General features: G+C 43.5%; 1 protein-coding gene across 4 annotated transcripts in view; it reads left to right on the plus strand.

Moving 5' to 3' along the window:
• The window catches only part of TENM2 (teneurin transmembrane protein 2), a 984758-nt gene that overhangs the window by 820708 nt on the left and 144658 nt on the right, over nucleotides 1-19392 (plus strand). For all 4 annotated transcript variants that reach the window (XM_011947738.1, XM_011947740.1, XM_011947741.1 and 1 more), the window contains one exon: nucleotides 2178-2279. In XM_011947738.1, the coding sequence (XP_011803128.1) occupies nucleotides 2178-2279 (102 nt within the window). The remainder of the gene's footprint in view (nucleotides 1-2177; nucleotides 2280-19392) is intronic.

A 19392-nucleotide genomic window follows, 5' to 3' on the forward strand; every position in this document is an offset into this window, starting at 1 on the left:
ACATGCACACGTATGTTTATTGCAGCACTATTCACAATAGCAAAGACTTGGAACCAACCCAAATGCCCATCAATGATAGACTGGATAAAGAAAATGTGATACATATACATCATGAAATACTATGCAGCCATAAAAAAGGATGAGTTTATGTCCTTTGCAGGGATGTGGATGAAGCTGGAAACCATCATTCTTAACAAATTAACACAGGAACAGAAAACCAAACACCACATGTTCTCACTCATAAGTGGGAGTTGAACAATGAGAACACAGGGACACCGGGAGGGGAACATCACACAGTGGGGCCTATTGCGGGGTGGAAGGCTAGGGGAGGGATGGCATTAGGAGAAATACCTAATGTAGATGATGGATTGTGGGTGCAGCAAACCATTAGGGGTGCAGCAAACCATATGTATACCTATGTAACAAACCTGCACATTCTGCACACGTATCCCAGAACTTCAAGTATAATTAAAAAAAAAAAAAAAAAGGCAAGAGGCCACCCAACAGCTCTCAGGACTGTGTGTCAGGCCGGAAGCCACCCAACAGCTCTCTGGGCTGTGCCAGGCTTAGTGCACTCTGTCAATGGCAGGGGGCACATCAGCAAAGTGAACAGTGGAGACTGGACCTCCTCCCAGCGCCTCCCTCAGGCTCTGAGGGTCACTGGTGGAGCAGGGAGAACAGAGAACAGCACATGCATCACCAGGCCGAGCGCTTTTCCTAGCAGAGGCTTTAAAGGAAGGAAAACCTCAGTGTCATTTGAATGGCTTTCCTTGCGTAATCTAATTTTCCTGGGAGTGAAAGCATTAATGAGAAGAAGGACAGAGTCGTCCTTTTATATGTGGCTGCAAATAGGCTGAACACAGCCGCACGGCCTGTGAGCTGTAAATGTATATTAACACTGACACACATCGATGTATTATTAATCCTAAAAACCATGTGTGCTCTGACTGCACATCCAGTTACTGGCCTTTTAAACCTAAGTACCCCGGCCATTTAAGAACCCTTTGCTCTAAATCCATTTGCAGATGAGCGTCCATTCTGCGTTATGGATCTGTAATGGGGTGTCCATTTAGCTGCTTAAAAGGACTCTCGGTGTGTGTTTTGCATTCACCACCTGCACTGTGGCTGGGCGCACACTGCAAGTGTACATTAGCCATGGTATATAATTGATCCTTGTGAAACAAATATTGAGTGGATGTTAAGAGTAGTGACTCCTCCATACTCAGTCGCTGCTCCTGAAATCGGGCTTTGAACTTGTATACTTTAATTTAGCTGTTCATGCACACAGTGGACAAAATTGAAGTGTTGAAAGAATAAAATTGCTTTTCCCCCTATTTCTCCATTTATTCTGGGCGAAGTTGGTTGAAGGCTGTTAGGAGTAAGATTCTACCTTTTTGCCCTATAGACCTTTTTGCCTTAGTATTTTTTAAATGGCCACAGTTTAAGCTACTTCATTGTTAACAAAGAGAACTTTCCCCTCATTCTAAAACTGTCTTTCCCAATCTTTGATCTTTCATGTACTACCTTTATTATTTCTGCCAGTTTCATGGGACATAAGTATTATTAATCACTTAACATACTTCTTTAAGTCAATTCATTGTAGTTCTGTAGATTTTTTTTTTAAGACGGAGTTTTGCTCTTGTTGCCCAGGCTGGAGTGCAGTGACGCGATCTCGGCTCACACAACCTCCGTCTCCCGGGTTGAAGCGATTCACCTGCCTCAGCCTCCTGAGTAGCTGGGATTATAGACATGCACCACCACACATGGCTAATTTTGTATTTTTAGTAAAGACGGGGTTTCTCCATGTTGGTCAGGCTGCTCTTGAACTCCCAACCTCAGGTGATCCACCCACCTTGGCCTCCCAAAGTGCTGGGATTACAGCTGTGAGCCACTATGATGGATGAGATTGGTAGTTTATTCTTAAAAAGCAAAAGTTACAGCACTACTAGCCCTGTATTCCTGCCTGGGGCCATCGCCTGGAGAGCACTGCTCCAGCTGTCCTAGTCCCCACCACTCCCTATTCTCTTTCTTCACTCATTCATATTCCTGACCAATGCCCTATTATAGGCATCTGAGGTTGCTAGCACTGGTCTTTAAAAATGGCAAGTTACTAATGGTTAAATTACTGCACCAGTAGGCAGAGGAAAAGGTAATCACTACATTTATCTCTTTTTCAGATTCAGTACAGGACTGTCCACGTAACTGCCATGGGAATGGTGAATGTGTGTCCGGGGTGTGTCACTGTTTCCCAGGATTTCTAGGAGCAGACTGTGCTAAAGGTATGTGCCACTGCTTCCCTGCTATGGTTGGAAAACAGACCCTCCTTAGGCTTCTCTGAGTGGGTAACAGAAGGGGCACCCAAGTAGCCTTCCCAACAAATTCCCTGGAGACATCTTGCAAGGCCATGCATGCCAGAAGGCATAAGCCTTTGGTAAAGAGTAGGCTTTGATTTATGACCATTGGCCAATGTACCTACAGGAGCAGGGCAGTTATCCTTGGCACTGAGGTGTGCTGAGAAGAAAGATGTGCTAAAAATGAGATGGTCGGATTTCCTGTAAAAGCAGAAGTGAATTACCATCACTCCTTTCTTATAATCATTAACTTCTATGTAATGGAAGATAAAGCATCTCAGGGTTAGTAAATTTCATTCATTCTGGCCAGCTACACTCTTAATCTAGGAAGCACTATTTATCTTGGTGGAATCGGTTTTAAATTGTATTATTAATTTATCTACACTGCTGTGCACAGAATAGCTGGAGCCCTGAGATTCTTGGGGGAAAGGTAATATAAGAAAGAAAATGCTTCTCACAATAACAGAGAATTTAGGGACTGCACACCTTGCTTGCCAGAGACCTTCAGTGTGACCTTCAATGGCTCTCTCAGAGGCAGCTGTAGTGAAGAGCAGAGCATCTCACACTGTTATATGCAGGCACACACACAGACACAGACACAGATACACAGACACACAGACACACAAGTGCATATGTCTAAATATAAGTAGGAAATTGAAATGAAACTCACAAAATGATATTTTATTCCATGTTTCTTTTCTATTCTATTTCATTTTTTATTTTATTTTATTTTTTTGAGTCTCACTGTCGCCCAAGCTGGAATGCAGTGGTGTGATCTTGGCTCACTGCAACTTCCCTGTCCCGGGTTCAAGCAATTATCCTGCCTCAGCCTCCCAAGAAGCTGGAATTACAGGTGTGCGCCACCACACCCAGCTAATTTTTGTATTTTTAGTAGAAACAGGGTTTCACCATGTTGGCCAGGCTGGTCTCGAACTTCTGACCTCAATCATCTGTCCGCCTCATCCTCCCGAAGCACTGGGATTACAGGCATAAGCCACTGTGCCCGGCCTCATTTTTTTTTTAATACCAGTTATGACCCATTACGCTGATTTTCCACCCACTAATAGGCCATATCACAGTCTGAAAAATAGTGAAGGGACAATTAAGTGCACTTGCTGCAGAGTCAGTAAGTGGTTCCAATCCCAGCTCTGCCGTTGGGTATCTGACATTAAGTGACTGATTTAACATTTCTGAACCTTGGTTTCCTCATCTAGAAAAGTGGGAAGTTACTTCCTTGGTTTATTGTGAGGATAGTGTAAGATAACACACACAAAGCTCTTAGCAGGGCACAATAAGGCCTGAAAGGGCTTGACTTTCTTATTTAATTATGCATATTATTTTATGTATTTATATGTGTAACTAATCCTCCCATTATTTTTATGTGTGCTTTATTAAAAGACCTTCCTGCCTTGACTTTCTGCAAGACAATCATTAGTGAAATTGCTCTGTAAATGCTAAATAGTACCTCTCCTTTCCCACCCTCATCACAATTGCTCTGAAAAATACAATTTCAAATAGTCTCACTGTTTCAAAGATGTGAGGGTTCCAGCCTTCCAAATGCTGATAAGTGAAGGGGGCTTTCTGTACTTAAAGTTCTGGGTCTGATGGCACGTGCATGAGACTTAATTCCTAAATGACACCACTTACAGGCATCTCTTCCATCACGCAGTATGGTGAAAGCTTTGATAAACTTAAAAAGAAGGCAAGGTTTGTAGTTCTCCTTGAAGAGGTCCTTCACATCCCTTGTAAATTGTATTCCTAGGTATTTTATTCTCTTTGTAGCAATTGTGAGTGGGAGTTCACTCATGATTTGGCACTCTGTTTGTCTGTTGTTGGTGTATAGGAATGCTTGTGATTTTTGCACATTGATTTTGTATCCTGAGACTTTGCTGAAGTTGCTTATCAGCTTAAGGAGATTTTCGGCTGAGACCATGGTGTTTTCTAAATATACAGTCAGGTCATCTGCAAACCACAATGAGATACCATCTCATGCCAGTTAGAACGGAGATCATTAAAAAGTCAGGAAACAACAGATGCTGGAGAAGATCTGGAGAAATAGGAACACCTTTACACTGTTGGTAGGAGTATAAATTAGTTCAACCATTGTGGAAGATAGTGTGGTGATCTACATTATGGATCTAGACCAGAAATACCAAGGATCTAGAACCAGAAATACCGTTTGACCCAGCAATCCCATTACTGAGTATATGCCCAAAGGATTATAAATCATTCTGCTATAAAGACACATGCACACGTATGTTTATTGCAGCACTATTCACAATAGCAAAGACTTGGAACCAACCCAAATGCCCATCAATGATAGACTGGATAAAGAAAATGTGATACATATACATCATGAAATACTATGCAGCCATAAAAAAGGATGAGTTTATGTCCTTTGCAGGGATGTGGATGAAGCTGGAAACCATCATTCTTAACAAATTAACACAGGAACAGAAAACCAAACACCACATGTTCTCACTCATAAGTGGGAGTTGAACAATGAGAACACAGGGACACCGGGAGGGGAACATCACACAGTGGGGCCTATTGCGGGGTGGAAGGCTAGGGGAGGGATGGCATTAGGAGAAATACCTAATGTAGATGATGGATTGTGGGTGCAGCAAACCATTAGGGGTGCAGCAAACCATATGTATACCTATGTAACAAACCTGCACATTCTGCACACGTATCCCAGAACTTCAAGTATAATTAAAAAAAAAAAAAAAAGGCAAGAGGCCACCCAACAGCTCTCAGGACTGTGTGTCAGGCCGGAAGCCACCCAACAGCTCTCTGGGCTGTGCCAGGCTTAGTGCACTCTGTCAATGGCAGGGGGCACATCAGCAAAGTGAACAGTGGAGACTGGACCTCCTCCCAGCGCCTCCCTCAGGCTCTGAGGGTCACTGGTGGAGCAGGGAGAACAGAGAACAGCACATGCATCACCAGGCCGAGCGCTTTTCCTAGCAGAGGCTTTAAAGGAAGGAAAACCTCAGTGTCATTTGAATGGCTTTCCTTGCGTAATCTAATTTTCCTGGGAGTGAAAGCATTAATGAGAAGAAGGACAGAGTCGTCCTTTTATATGTGGCTGCAAATAGGCTGAACACAGCCGCACGGCCTGTGAGCTGTAAATGTATATTAACACTGACACACATCGATGTATTATTAATCCTAAAAACCATGTGTGCTCTGACTGCACATCCAGTTACTGGCCTTTTAAACCTAAGTACCCCGGCCATTTAAGAACCCTTTGCTCTAAATCCATTTGCAGATGAGCGTCCATTCTGCGTTATGGATCTGTAATGGGGTGTCCATTTAGCTGCTTAAAAGGACTCTCGGTGTGTGTTTTGCATTCACCACCTGCACTGTGGCTGGGCGCACACTGCAAGTGTACATTAGCCATGGTATATAATTGATCCTTGTGAAACAAATATTGAGTGGATGTTAAGAGTAGTGACTCCTCCATACTCAGTCGCTGCTCCTGAAATCGGGCTTTGAACTTGTATACTTTAATTTAGCTGTTCATGCACACAGTGGACAAAATTGAAGTGTTGAAAGAATAAAATTGCTTTTCCCCCTATTTCTCCATTTATTCTGGGCGAAGTTGGTTGAAGGCTGTTAGGAGTAAGATTCTACCTTTTTGCCCTATAGACCTTTTTGCCTTAGTATTTTTTAAATGGCCACAGTTTAAGCTACTTCATTGTTAACAAAGAGAACTTTCCCCTCATTCTAAAACTGTCTTTCCCAATCTTTGATCTTTCATGTACTACCTTTATTATTTCTGCCAGTTTCATGGGACATAAGTATTATTAATCACTTAACATACTTCTTTAAGTCAATTCATTGTAGTTCTGTAGATTTTTTTTTTAAGACGGAGTTTTGCTCTTGTTGCCCAGGCTGGAGTGCAGTGACGCGATCTCGGCTCACACAACCTCCGTCTCCCGGGTTGAAGCGATTCACCTGCCTCAGCCTCCTGAGTAGCTGGGATTATAGACATGCACCACCACACATGGCTAATTTTGTATTTTTAGTAAAGACGGGGTTTCTCCATGTTGGTCAGGCTGGTCTTGAACTCCCAACCTCAGGTGATCCACCCACCTTGGCCTCCCAAAGTGCTGGGATTACAGGCGTGGACCACCGTGCCCAGCGATAAATTTATTTTAAAAAGAACAATGTCAAAACCAGAAAACTGGAAAAGAGAAAACTATAGGAAATGTTAGTGCCCCCATTAACACTATCTGGAGAGTAACATTTTCACTTTGATTAGCATCCAAGCCAAGTCAGCTTCTTACACACTTATTTCACATCAAGAATCCCAAAAGTGGACTTGAGCACACATAAGCCTGGGATCTGGAGAGACTCAAGCCTTGAATACCTCAATTCATAACTATTGGCTCCTAAAATAACAAAATTCCTTGACCACACCTGTGGGATGAAATGAAAAACAAGTAAACACAAGCATACAGGTTTAACTGCACCAGTTTCAAGTGCAAAAATCTAATGATTAGCACCGGACTTATTTCTGAAATGTTAAACCTATACTTCCAGTTGTTTTTAAATAACGACTAATAGCTTTTAAGTACTCAATATGCACCAGATATTGTGTAAAGTACTTAATATGTACTCTTGTCTTCATATCAGTGATATGAGGTAAATTCTATTTTAACCAGTCCTCCCCCCTGCAATTTTTTAAACCTTTTATATTGAAATCAGTGTAGATTTGCAGACAAGTTGCACAGATAGAACATAGAGTTTCCATACCGAGCTTACCCAGCTTCCCCTATGTCCACATTTTAAATTTCCATAACTCAAAGATCAAAGCCAAGACATTAACATCCATACAAAGCCATTAGCTAATTTACAGACTTTTCCTAACTTTGCCCTTTGCTTCTTATCCAGGATCCTACATTGCATTTAATTGTCACATCTCCTTCATCTCTTTAACCTGACCAGTCTGTGACAGTTCCTCAGTTACTCCTTGCCTTTTATGACTTGGACCTTTTAGAAGAGCATTAGTCAGGTATTTTGTAGAGTGTCTCTCAGTATGGGTTTGTCTGATATTTTCCGGTGATTGGCTTGAGGTTATGCATTTTTAGCAAGATGCTATGTCCTCCTTAGTGCATGACATCAGAGATGCACTTCTGATTTTAATAAGAAAAAAAGTAAAATGTGATTGTGTGTGTGTGTGTGTGTGTGCGCGCGTGCCTTTGTTCCCCCTCACACGTAAGGCAGAGAGGTGGGAAGTCTCGATCCCGTTGGTCCTGCACAATTTAGCAGTGGCTGCGACAAGTTGCCGCTCACAAACAACTTTCAGGTTTAAGAAGCAGCTGACTGTTGGCAGGGAGTAACCCCAAGCCAACAGAATGAGGTAATCAGCTAGCAAGTGCAAAGACAGGTGCACCTGAGTCTCCTGCTCCCCAGAACAGGACGCCCCATCTCCTGGCTGTGGGCCATAGTCAGCGTCCTTCTTTCTTTTCTGGTTGGTTGGTTGGTTTTTTCAGAGATTCGCTCTGTCACCCAGGCTGGAGTGCAGTGGCACGATCTCAGCTCACTGCAACCTCCTTCTCCTAGGGTCTAAGCGATTCTATTGCCTCAGCCTCCAGAGTATCTGGGATCACAGGGGCATACCACCATACCCAGCTAATTTTGGATTTTTCATAGAGATGGGGTTTCACCATGTCAGCCAGGCTGGTCTCAAACTCCTGATCTTAGGTGATCCACCTGCCTCGGCCTCCCAAAGTGCTGGGATTACAGGTGTGAGCCACCAAGCCAGGCCTGTCCTTCTTTCTTGATGAAAACTCTTAAGAGGCCCCGAACATAAGGTCCTCCATCATCACAAATTCGCATTCACCTTTGTTCCTTCATTGACAGCTGTGCCCAGGATGCCTTGAGCTCTGCCAGTTTCTGTGACTGCAGGCAGCCGGCAGACTCAGGCCCTCCTGCCAGGGGGAGAACTTGCCATGTTAGCAAGAGAGACTCCCATCACATCCAAGCGACTGAGTATGTGTCCAAGTGACAGAAATGCGGATTTACTCTCTTGACCTCACACTGAGCCTCCCGTGCCCTCAGATGTGCAGTGCAAATGGCAGCTCCTTGTCTTCTTATAAACCTGCCAGTCTGCATCAGGCATCTGAAGACATCCTTGCAGTGAATGGAGGAATCAGTCAGCATGCGTTTGCAAGAGTGTTCATTCCACAGCCCCCACCATTTTGGGGGCCCTGAGAGGCTCCAAAGGCAAAATGAAACTGACCCGCTCATGGAAATAACATGGAATGGATCTAACACATTGTCCTAAGTCAGTCGAGGGGACTGAACTTACTCGTGCATTCAGCGAATACTTGTGATGTGCCCACTGTGAGACAGGTCCTGCACTAAGAGCCAGACTAGAGGGAGGAGCGAGGGAACCACAGGCTCTGCCTTCCGAGAGCTTCTGGTCTGATCAATTCATATTAAAAGCAATGGGGTAACGTAAATGGGAGCTCAAAATGCCGTGATGCTGACTTTGAACGCTATAGACATTGCAAAGGAGAAAATAAGGAAGTTTATAAAGCAATAAAATGTGTGTGTTATAAATGGGGGAGTAAGTTCCCCTGGTGGGGTCTTTAAGGATCATTCCAACTGTGGAACTCACGCTGGGAGAGACATATGAAATTCAGGGACTTATTATACTTATAGATTCTAGAGAGAGAGCCACAGCACACATGCAGAGGGCCGTGTAGGACCAGCTTCAAGGGATTGGGTTCAGCCAGGCAGGTGGGAGCTGAGAGAAAGTGAGGGCTAGTGGCCAAGTGCCTTTATTGCCGAGTCAGTGTGGAGAAAAAGGCATGGGGGTATTTTATTGGTGCATTTGAATGTCACTAGACCACAGTCAGGGAAGGCCAGAAGGGGAACCTGGGGCAGAGGCCAGCCTTATCACACAGGTGCTCCTGGTCTCCTGGGCCGTGAGAGACCGGGTTGTAAGGATGCCTGTAAGGCATCATGAACATTAGAAGTTTTCAAAGTTTTTAAAAAAAAATTTTTTGCTGCAATATATATATTTTAATTCAAAGTGAATCAACAGTAATACACCATAAATTCTTATTTTGACACTCACCAAAATAGTCATCTAGAAAACCCGCTTTTTGTGACAAAGTACAGAAGGTTTGGTCACATTTAAATCACTGAGAACTAGAGAGAAATACTATCGCAAACCGTAATAGACATTACATCCATAAAATTTTCCCAGTCCTTATTGTAATATTGCACAGTGCAATTGCTACATGGCAAACTAGTGTAGCATAGGAGTAAAAGCAAAAACAAATAAACCAAAGAACAGTGGTGTGAATCAACAAACATAACTCATTAGCATCAGGGAATATGGAGAAAATGCGACCAAGAAGACTGAATAGTATAGAATTGCATTAATTGAGCAACTTAATAGGCAAGCTGTTCAGATCCACAGCTTCAGGAAAAATGGCATTTCTTTCCCGGCAATTTGTACCATTTTCCATCAGGCACCTCTCCTGTCCAGCCATAATTGTGTTTATTATTCAAGTTATTGTTTATTCTACAGTGTTTTTTTTTTGTTATTACTATTCCCCTTGCATGGTTTTCTCATTACTGTAATGCTATTTGTTGTGGGCTAGAAGTTTTTTAATTATTATTCCTTTCCCTTGTATTTGCTTTTACGTGAAGGCTTTAACTTCAGGTGCTTCCTAGGATTGTTTGTAAAGCAGCCTTGCATTTCAGAAGAGAACTGAGGTGTCTGGGGTTTTTTGTTTTGTTTTGTTTTGACACTGGCTTCTCAGATGGATTATTTGGGCTGAGCTTGAGGCCTCAACCTGCAGCAGAAACTTAACACACCAGAGCCGTAGTTGTTAGGTAATGCGTATTTAATAGCTATTAGAAATGACAACTCCTGCTGCTAAACAGCTGTCAGTGGAGGCCCAGAAATGCCACAACCACGGGAACATAAAGTCTTCTCTCTGGGGGTTGGTTTCAGCTCCTACCCAGCTTCTGTGGAGCTTTGAAAGAAAAAAAACAGGAATCCTGCCATTCTTCTCCTGTTAACTGGCAAAAGTACCCACCACCCAATTCCTCATGGCTACATACCGGCACTAAAAACAAATCATCATCATCATCAGAGCTGACATTTATTGAGTTCTTACTATATATGCCAACCACTGTGCTGAACAACTACGTAATTATATCATTTAATCATCAGTAGCCCTAATTTATAGGTGGTTATCATCCCGTTTTATAGATGTGGAACATGAGGCACACAGAGTTTAAGTAACTCGCTCAAAATCACTCAACAAGTAAGCGGAATTGTTGGGATTCAAACCAGGCAGTCTGGCCTGGACTTTCAACACTTGTCTAGCCATGAGACTGACCTTAGAGGTGAGGCATAAAGGAATTTTGTCTTTGCAGGGAGCTTATGGGATGGTTACACACTAGAATTCTGAGTTTGAACCCAAGTAAACTTTTCAGGAGAGGAAACAAGAGTTTCCTAGGTAGAAAGTGGCAGAGCCAGAGTTTGAAACAAAAGCCCCTGGCCAGGTGCAGTGGCTCACGCCTATAATCCCAGCACTCTGAGAGGCCAAAGCAGGCAGATCGCTTGAGCCCAGCAGTTCATGACCAGCCTGGGCAACATGGTGCAACTGCATCTTTACAAAAACTATGAAAATTAGCTGGGCATGGTAGTGAAGCCTATAGTCCCAGCTACTCGGGAGGGTGAGTTTGGAGGACTGCTTGAACCTGGGAGATGGAGGTTGCAATGAGCAGAGATTTTGCCACTGCACTCCAGCCTGAGTGAGAGAAAGAGAGATAGAGAGAGAGAGAAATCTTCTGACCTCAGAGCCTGATGTTCTTACCCTCTCTCCTCCCATCACCTGCCAATTCCTGTTCCATCGATCTCCAACAATCTCTGCTCCATTTTTCCTCTCTATCCTTACAGCTGGATTTTTCTATATAAATATTAAGTTGTGGGAGCCACTGCCCTGCTCACTTGGCCACCAGCCTCTCCATGATAGTATTTCTCCTCCCCACCTCCAGAGTTCTCCTCCCAGAGTTCTTAGGGGCATGTCACTACTCTCCTCAAACACCTTCAGTGGCTCCCAGTCGCCTCTCACAATGGTTATAAAAGCTTTGGTTTAAAGACATGGATCTGAAGAGATTGTTGTCAATGTGTATTTCCAGGTTCCTCCCCCATGCCAGCCAATCTGACTTGTAGGACTGGTGTGCAGCTCAGGAATGCCCCTTTTTAACAAGCCCCCTGGGGGAGTCTGATGCAGGTAGTCAGGGGCCACATTCCAAAAATGAAAATCACATTTCTTAGAATGATGTCCAAGGTCATCCATGATCTGAACTACTCTCGCACTGTCACCTCCCACTGAAACCTGAACACTCACTCTAAGTTCCCGATAGTCACCCCTCATAAAGTGTGAGGCCCTGCTTCTTCCTCTTTGCTCAGGCTGTTTTCTTAGCTGGAATGTTCGCATCAATCCCAGCCTTTCCTATCAAGCTGCTGCTCCTCATGGAAGGCCATGCTCACAGCAGCCACCTCCCTGAAGCACCCTCAGATATGACCGTGCAGTCACCTGGGCTTGGCAACATCGCAGCAGCGGCCCCTGCCACATGCCGGCCACCTCCTCTCCAGGTGGTTCTCCTGCTCATGACAAGCTTCCAGCAGTCCCCCTGGTACCTCCCTGTATTTAGTTTGGTACCCAGGACAAAATAGGTGCTTGTTAAATGTCTAGTTACTTGAATAGAGGAGGCAAGGCTTATAAAGATGAAATATGACTGGAAAATGTCACAAGAACCAAAGCGAGTGCTAAAGAACAAGGTTCTAATTTGTCGGATCAATCATGCAGCAATAAATCAGCCACCTTTGAGGCACGGAGGGAGGGCATGAGCAAAGGAAGGAAAGAAGGAGGAATGAAAAAAGAAGGAAAGAAAAAGTTTACAGAAAAGAAGTGCCATTTATTCCACAATGTACATGCATTGTCTCATAATAGCAAAGTGATTAAGAAGGAAAGCTGTAGAGTTGGAATTTTCTCGGTTTGAATTCTTGCTGCTCTAGTTAACCATACCCATTTCAGAAAATTATTTAACCCCCGTGAGCATCAGTTTTCTCATCTGTAAAATAGAGACAACAGCCATATTTCCTATTACATTGCTGTGAGGACCAAAAAGTAAATACATTGAAACTTTGTTTGGCATGTATTAAATGTTAGCCAGTATCCACCTTCACAAGCCTTTGAAATAATTCATTATTATTATTCCTATTTTACAGTAAAAGAAACAAAGACTTAGAGAAAGTAAGTTATGTCCCCAAGGTTACATAGCAGGGCCATGTGTGCCTGGTTCTGAAGCTTGTGCCCTGATAGCCATCCAGGAGAGAGACGTGACAGGAAGACCCCCTGAATCCAGGGCAGGGTGACCACTCCTGAAGTCCTCAACAATAAGTACTGCCAGCAGCCGGGGTTCTCTGAGCCCCCTCTGACTCTGCCTCACAATATGCTCTCCTGTCTCCCATTAATAGACATCTTCCTCTGTACCGTGGAGAACAATGACAAAGGTCTTCATCCCCTCCCTGAGGGTGGATGATCCTCCCCATCACCAGGAATGCCTCCCTCAGAGCTTCCTTCTCTCTCCATGAAGGAGGCTCAGGTCCCAGCTGTCCTTCCTGAGACAGCCAGAGCTGCATCCTAGCTCCTTCAAACCTTCCATCATCCATACCCATCTCCTTCTACCACCCCATCTTGCCCTGAAATCCTCATTAATGCAGACAGGCCATGGGCCATAGCTGCTGCCCAAAAGAATGTCCCTCAGCCCACCACAGCTGGATGGCGAAATCCCACCTGTCTTTCTTCCCACCCCTGACCTGAAGAAACGTACAGGGATTCTTTGGCAGCAAAGGCCCAGGAGCAGGAGCTTGAAGCAGGTGCACTTGGTATATGCTTTGCAGAAAGTGACTGAGCAGACACCCTTGGCAAAGTCACCTTTGATAAAATAGCATAAGAAGAATCGCCACCACCTATTGAAGATCAACTACATGCTGGGTGCTGTGCAAAGGGTTTTAAGTGAATTCTCTCATTTTGTCCTTATATCATACATCATGATCATCTCTGTTTCACAGCTAAAGAAATTGAATCTCAGAGAGATTCGAGACCCTTGCCCAAGTATGGTTTTTGAACTATGTTCTTACCCACTGGATTAGTGATACCCACACTGGAGCCCTTGTTGGAATCATCTGTTAACACACAGGTTGCTGGGTTCCACCCGGAATTTCCGATCCAGTAGGTCTGGGATACTAGCATCAGGATTTTATTAAATATCCAAATGCTCAGGCCTCATGCCGGACATTCTTAGTCAGAAGCTGCATTCTAACAGGGTCCCCAGATGACTCCCAGGCACATTCTGGTTTGAGTCTAGATAAATTGCCCTTGAACTCTACTCGGACTGCCCAAAGAGAACAGAGATCGAGGCAGTCACATCACTTTTGACCTCTCATCCCCCTGGCTTGCCAAGCAGGCATGGAGGAGCCCTTTCCTCCCCAGTTTGGAACTCACAGTGCACATTATTTGGTGGCCACGTGCGAGTCCATGCCTGCAAGCTCCAAAACAGGGCTGCTCGTGATGTTTCTCATGGCTGTTGCATTACCAAACAGAAATCACTTCGCGGGGCTTCAGTCCATCAGCCCTCCCCCAAGTTAAATTGCTTCCGAGACTAAAAACCCTTCTTTTTTTTTCCTCTTTAAACTACTAGATGAGTAGCAGAGCAGCCCTGGAAGGCAGAATACCTAACCCTAGGGAGACGTGATGCACACAGAGCTGGGCACATTCTGTGATTTATGGGAAAACCTTTCGTGCTGGGAAATAAACCAGTCTAGAAAGAGGTCAGCTGGGATGGGGGACAGGGAAAGGGCACTTTACCCTATCTTGTCTCTTTACAAAGTGACCAGTTGGAAGAGTTTTCTCCCAATGAGAATAGTGATAATAAAATCCTATCTAGTGATGACTGTGTGCCAGGCTCTGTGCACAGCACTTGACATCATTATCTCATTTCTTGCCCTTGGAAACACTATGGGGTAAGTCCTGCAGAATTCTTATCCTACTTCAAAGATAAAGCAATCAAGGCTGAAAGCAAAGTATCCATAGTCACACAGCTGGCAAAAACAAGGGAAAGAAGAAAGGAAATTCAGGCTGTCTAACTCATAAGCCTACACCATGCCCAGAACCATTCTGCCTGCTGAGAGACAGCATTGGATGAAACAGACCACTCATGCCTTCAAGAAGCTTCCATGCTAGCAGGTAATAGGACGCCAACAACTTGCAAATTCATCTTGATGCTCCAGATACAACAGAAGCGTGAACCTACTTCCGTCTGGACTTGAGTTGCAGAAAAGCTTACTGTGTACTCCGAAGAATTTAGATATTCATTATGTAATTAATGCTGTTCAGTCTGACACACACACATACGCACAACAACGGAGACATTTTTAAAGAACAGCTTAAGTACTTATCGATTGAGAACTTTTATAACTCTCAAAATGGAGGCATCCCCATATCTCTACAGGTATTTTAAATGAATTGAATTAATCATAGGCTTAAAAGTCTCTTGCGATCTTCGTTAACTTCCCTGGGTTTAATTAAAACATCTGTGCACTTTTAATTTATCGATTCATCCAACTCATATGTCATGTTTTTAACACACCCCAGCATGCTCTGCATCATTTTTAACCCGATTTCCACTTAACTAAAGCAATTAAATTCACCCCGGATTAATTAAAGCATCCATACTTTCGTGCTTAAGTCAGCGTGTGCTTCTTTCCCCACATGGCTCCTGAATGTCAGAGATTTGACACACCTGATGAGTTTTTTGTCCTTCTGGAAATTCTTCCCTGAATCACTTTCTTGCTTATTAATGTGCCATTTGACAGAATGGGAATGAGGAAGTTGGTGTAGCTGAACTTTGGCCCTCTGAGCCAGGGACTCTGACCCCATCTGTCACAATGCACCACCTGGTTTCCTCTCTTCACGGGGGTCCTGCCAACTCTTGCCCCCACTGAAACCAACTAAAGTGTCTGAGTACTCTGGGCAGGAAGGTGGCAGGGGTAGGGGAGAGGGCTGTTCAGGTCAGAGGTGAGCATCACACCTTAGGATGGCTGGTGAACTTTGCATTTGTATTTCATAATCACTGCTAGCTCTCTTTCCAACTTCATCTCTCTCTCTCCTTCCCTACATATACAGACCTTTATTGCTCTACCCATTTAATAGGTCAGGAAAACTGAGATGCCAAGGTCAACAGACTTCCCGCTTGGGCATGGTGAGCCAGGGAGCTGTCCACAGAGTGACAAATCATCTCCCTGAAAACTAGATTTGATTTGCACCCATCCACTGGGATGGAGAGAGCCTATCCCCTCAGCCATGGCAGCATTGGGTGTAAGCAGCCTTATTTTTTTCCCCAATCAGATAAGCCAAAAATATTTCTCATTATCATTTTTATCTGTACTTACTTAATTTTGAATGAAGCTGAGTATCTTGTCTTACCTTTATTGGCAACTTATATTATTTCTGATATGTGCTTTGCCTAGGTTTTCATTCATCTTTTTATTAATTTGCAAGAGTTCTTTGCGTATTTCAGATATCAAACGTTATGCTGTAAAACATGAGAAAAAAAATATCTTCTCAGAGTTGCTTGTCCCTTAATTTTGCTTAGGGTATCCTTTGTCACAGAGAAGATATGAATTCTTTTTTTTTTAATCTTTTTTTTTTTTTGAGACGGAGTCTCACTCTGTCGCCCAGGCTGGAGTTCAGTGGCGCGATCTCGGCTCACTACAAGCTCCGCTTCCCGGGTTCCCGCCATTCTCCTGCCTCAGCCTCCCGAGTAGCTGGGACTACAGGCGCCTGCCACCTCGCCCAGCTAATTTTTTTTTTTTTTTTGTATTTTTAGTAGAGACGGGGTTTCACCAAATGAACAAGGATGGTCTCGATCTCCTGACCTCGTGATCCGCCCGTCTCGGCCTCCCAAAAGAAGATATTAATTCTTTATAATCAAATCTGATCTTCTGTTCCTTCATGGTTTCTAGAATTTATGTCTTACATATCTCCCTCCCAGGAAAATAAAATTAGTCTCCAGTATTTTTTCTAATACTGTTGTAGTTTTTGTTTTTCTACTTAGGTCATTAATCTGTATGGAATTTTTTTTAACTTTTACTTCAAGTTCAGGGGTGCAAGTGTGGGTTTGTTACATAGGTAAACTTGTGTCGTGGGGGGTTGTACAGATTATTCCATCACTCAAGTATTAAGCCTAGCGCCCATTAGTTATTTTTCCTGATCCTCTCTCTCCTCCCACCCTCTACCCTCCAGAAGGTCCCAGTATGTGTTTTTTCCCTGTATGTGTCCATGTGTTCTCATCATTTAGCTCCCACTTATGAGAATATACAATATTTGGTTTTCTGTTCATTAGTTTGCTAAGGATAATGGCCTCCAGCTCCATCCATGGCTCTACAAAGGACATGACCCCATTCCTTTTTATGGCTGCATAGTATGGAATTTATTTTTGAATACAGTGTGCAGTGGGGGTCAAATTTTATTACTTAATTTTCTACCAGATGGATTGCCAGTTGCAGGGATCTTGCTAGAAGGGAAACTCACCTTTCTGACACTGTTTTGCTCAGCACCAAGTTAAGTCCACAACCTCAAAAGCCAATGGGGTGGCCTTTGGAGTTTTGGTTTGGGGGGTCACCGATCTTTGTTTACCTGGCCTCCATGACCCAAATATTATATCCTCCATTGCTTCAGGAGGAACAGTGCATCTTCTTTTCTTCATCACTTATCCTCTACCACCTAACCAAGCTACTAACCCATGTGAGTTATTCATCACTGTTGCTGACTAACTGGGATATAAGGCAACCAACTATTAGTGCTATTTTGACAATTCTCTTAGAGTACTAGCTTCAAGTATTCTCACCTCTCTTTTCCAAAGAAATTTTGAAACAGACTTCAGCTGGGTATAGCGGCTCATGCCTATAATCCTAGCACTTTGGGAGGCTGAGGCAGGAGGATCACCTGAGTTGAGGAGTTCGAGTTCAGACAGGGCAACATAAAGAGATCCCATCTCTACAGATTTTTTTTTTTTAATTAGCCAAGCATGGTGGTGCACACCTGTGGTCCCAGATGCTCTGGAGGCTGAGGCAGGAGAATTGCTTGAGTCAGGGAGGTAGAGTCTGCAGTGAATGGTGATCCTGCCACTGCACTCCAGCCTGGGTGACAGAGCAAGACCCTGTCTCCAAAAAGTAAAAAATAATAATAATAATAAAATGAAATAAGTATAAAACAGACTTCAAATAATTTTTAAATACATTATTTGAAATTCTCTCTACACATCTAGTCCAGCCCACAAATTATTTGTCAAGATGCAGTCATTTTCACTCTGCTTTTATGACTGAGCCTCTCCAATATCCTTAACTTTTCTCCATGTATTCTCTCTACTGCAAGCTCCAAGTGGACAGGTGGCTTCTCCTGTTACTTCCCACTGAGTAAATAACACTAATAATTCATCTCATCCCTTACAGAGAACTTCGTGGAGGCTGGGGGGGCGGGGGAGCTTCAGTTGGATCATTAAAATGAGCTTTATACCATTTAGGTGAATCTAAATTCTGTCATTTTTTTGTCATCAGCCTGTTAACCTGTCAGTTGTTAGTGGTAGTGGTAATTTATTTTTCTTCTGTGGGAGTCTTAGAGCTTCCATTTACTAGATTTAGTAAAACAGGAATAGTCAATTTGTACAAACATTTTAATTAATTTTACATGGAAGCTTGAATGCACAATGTTCTGCTCCTGTAAGCCTTAGGAAGAAGAGAGACATGTGGAGACACAAAACGCTCCACTTTCATACCTGACCAATCACAACCAACTCCCTCCCACACCAGAAAAGACTGGAAGAAGAAAAAATGAAATCTTTCCATTAGTATGATTTGACATACGTCTGGTGGTTGCTAGTGTTTGTGTGTGCTTGTTTAAGACCTATGGCATTTCTTTATTTTATTAGCCCTTGAAGTCAGATTGGAGATTGAGATGGAAATTTTATAAGGGAGCATCTGTTCATTTGCCTACCAAGTGTCAGCTACGCCTGTGAGCCATACGTGTTATCTCACTTAATCCTTCCATCAATGCTGAAAGACAATTTTTTGAAGGGGAAATTGGGTCTTTGAGAGGTGCAGTAATCTTGCCAAAATCCACAGCTGGTAAGGTACAGGCTTGGTTTGGAACTCAGGTCTTTCTGGCACCAAAACCCTTGCTACTACCACTTCTGCTCCATAATACTTCTTGGCACAGAGTAGGCAGTCTGTGTCATTTTTCTATAACCTGTCATAAAAAATAATGCAGCTTGTGTGATAACATAATTATTAGTACAAGAGCTTCCCCATTTCACATCCAGCCTCTTGAATAAAGATCAGCCTGAGCCTCAGATACTGGGATGCCCTAGGTTGAGTTATGTCTGAGAATGAATCAGTTGCCCCAGAGGGAAGGTGCTCTCCATGCAGGACACCCCAGTCGCCACTGGAGGGAGCTCATCTGGTGTTTCTGCACTCTGCCCCATGGCAACTGGATTACTAGAAAGTCTCGCTCCTCTAATGTGCCGCCTTCCACTTCTTTGTATGGCATAAGCGAAGCCCATCGAGTGTCCTGCTTTCCAGTGAACATCACAGTGTTTTGCATTTTTGACCACACTCCCAGTGAGCATGCAGCAAACCCTGAAGGAAGGCTGCGTTTGGAAGGTGGAGAACTCTCTGACCTATTTTTTATTTTTTTCACTGAGTAATTTAAGTAGGTCAAATTTTAAATTTGATTTCCCAAGCACCTGATTTTAAATAAAACCCATTCTTACCTTCTAGACAATCCTATTTTTTTCTATTTGAAGTTTATGCAGAAGAGGAACAGTGTCACTATGAATAAAGAAAATAATTCGGCCAGGCATGATGGCTCACACCTGTAATCCCAGCACTTTGGGAGGCCAAGGCGGGTGGATCACCTGAGGTCAGGAGTTCGAGACCATC

Source organism: Colobus angolensis, unplaced genomic scaffold, assembly GCF_000951035.1.
Source record: "Colobus angolensis palliatus isolate OR3802 unplaced genomic scaffold, Cang.pa_1.0 Scaffold27, whole genome shotgun sequence".
Taxonomy (NCBI): Eukaryota; Metazoa; Chordata; class Mammalia; order Primates; family Cercopithecidae; genus Colobus; species Colobus angolensis.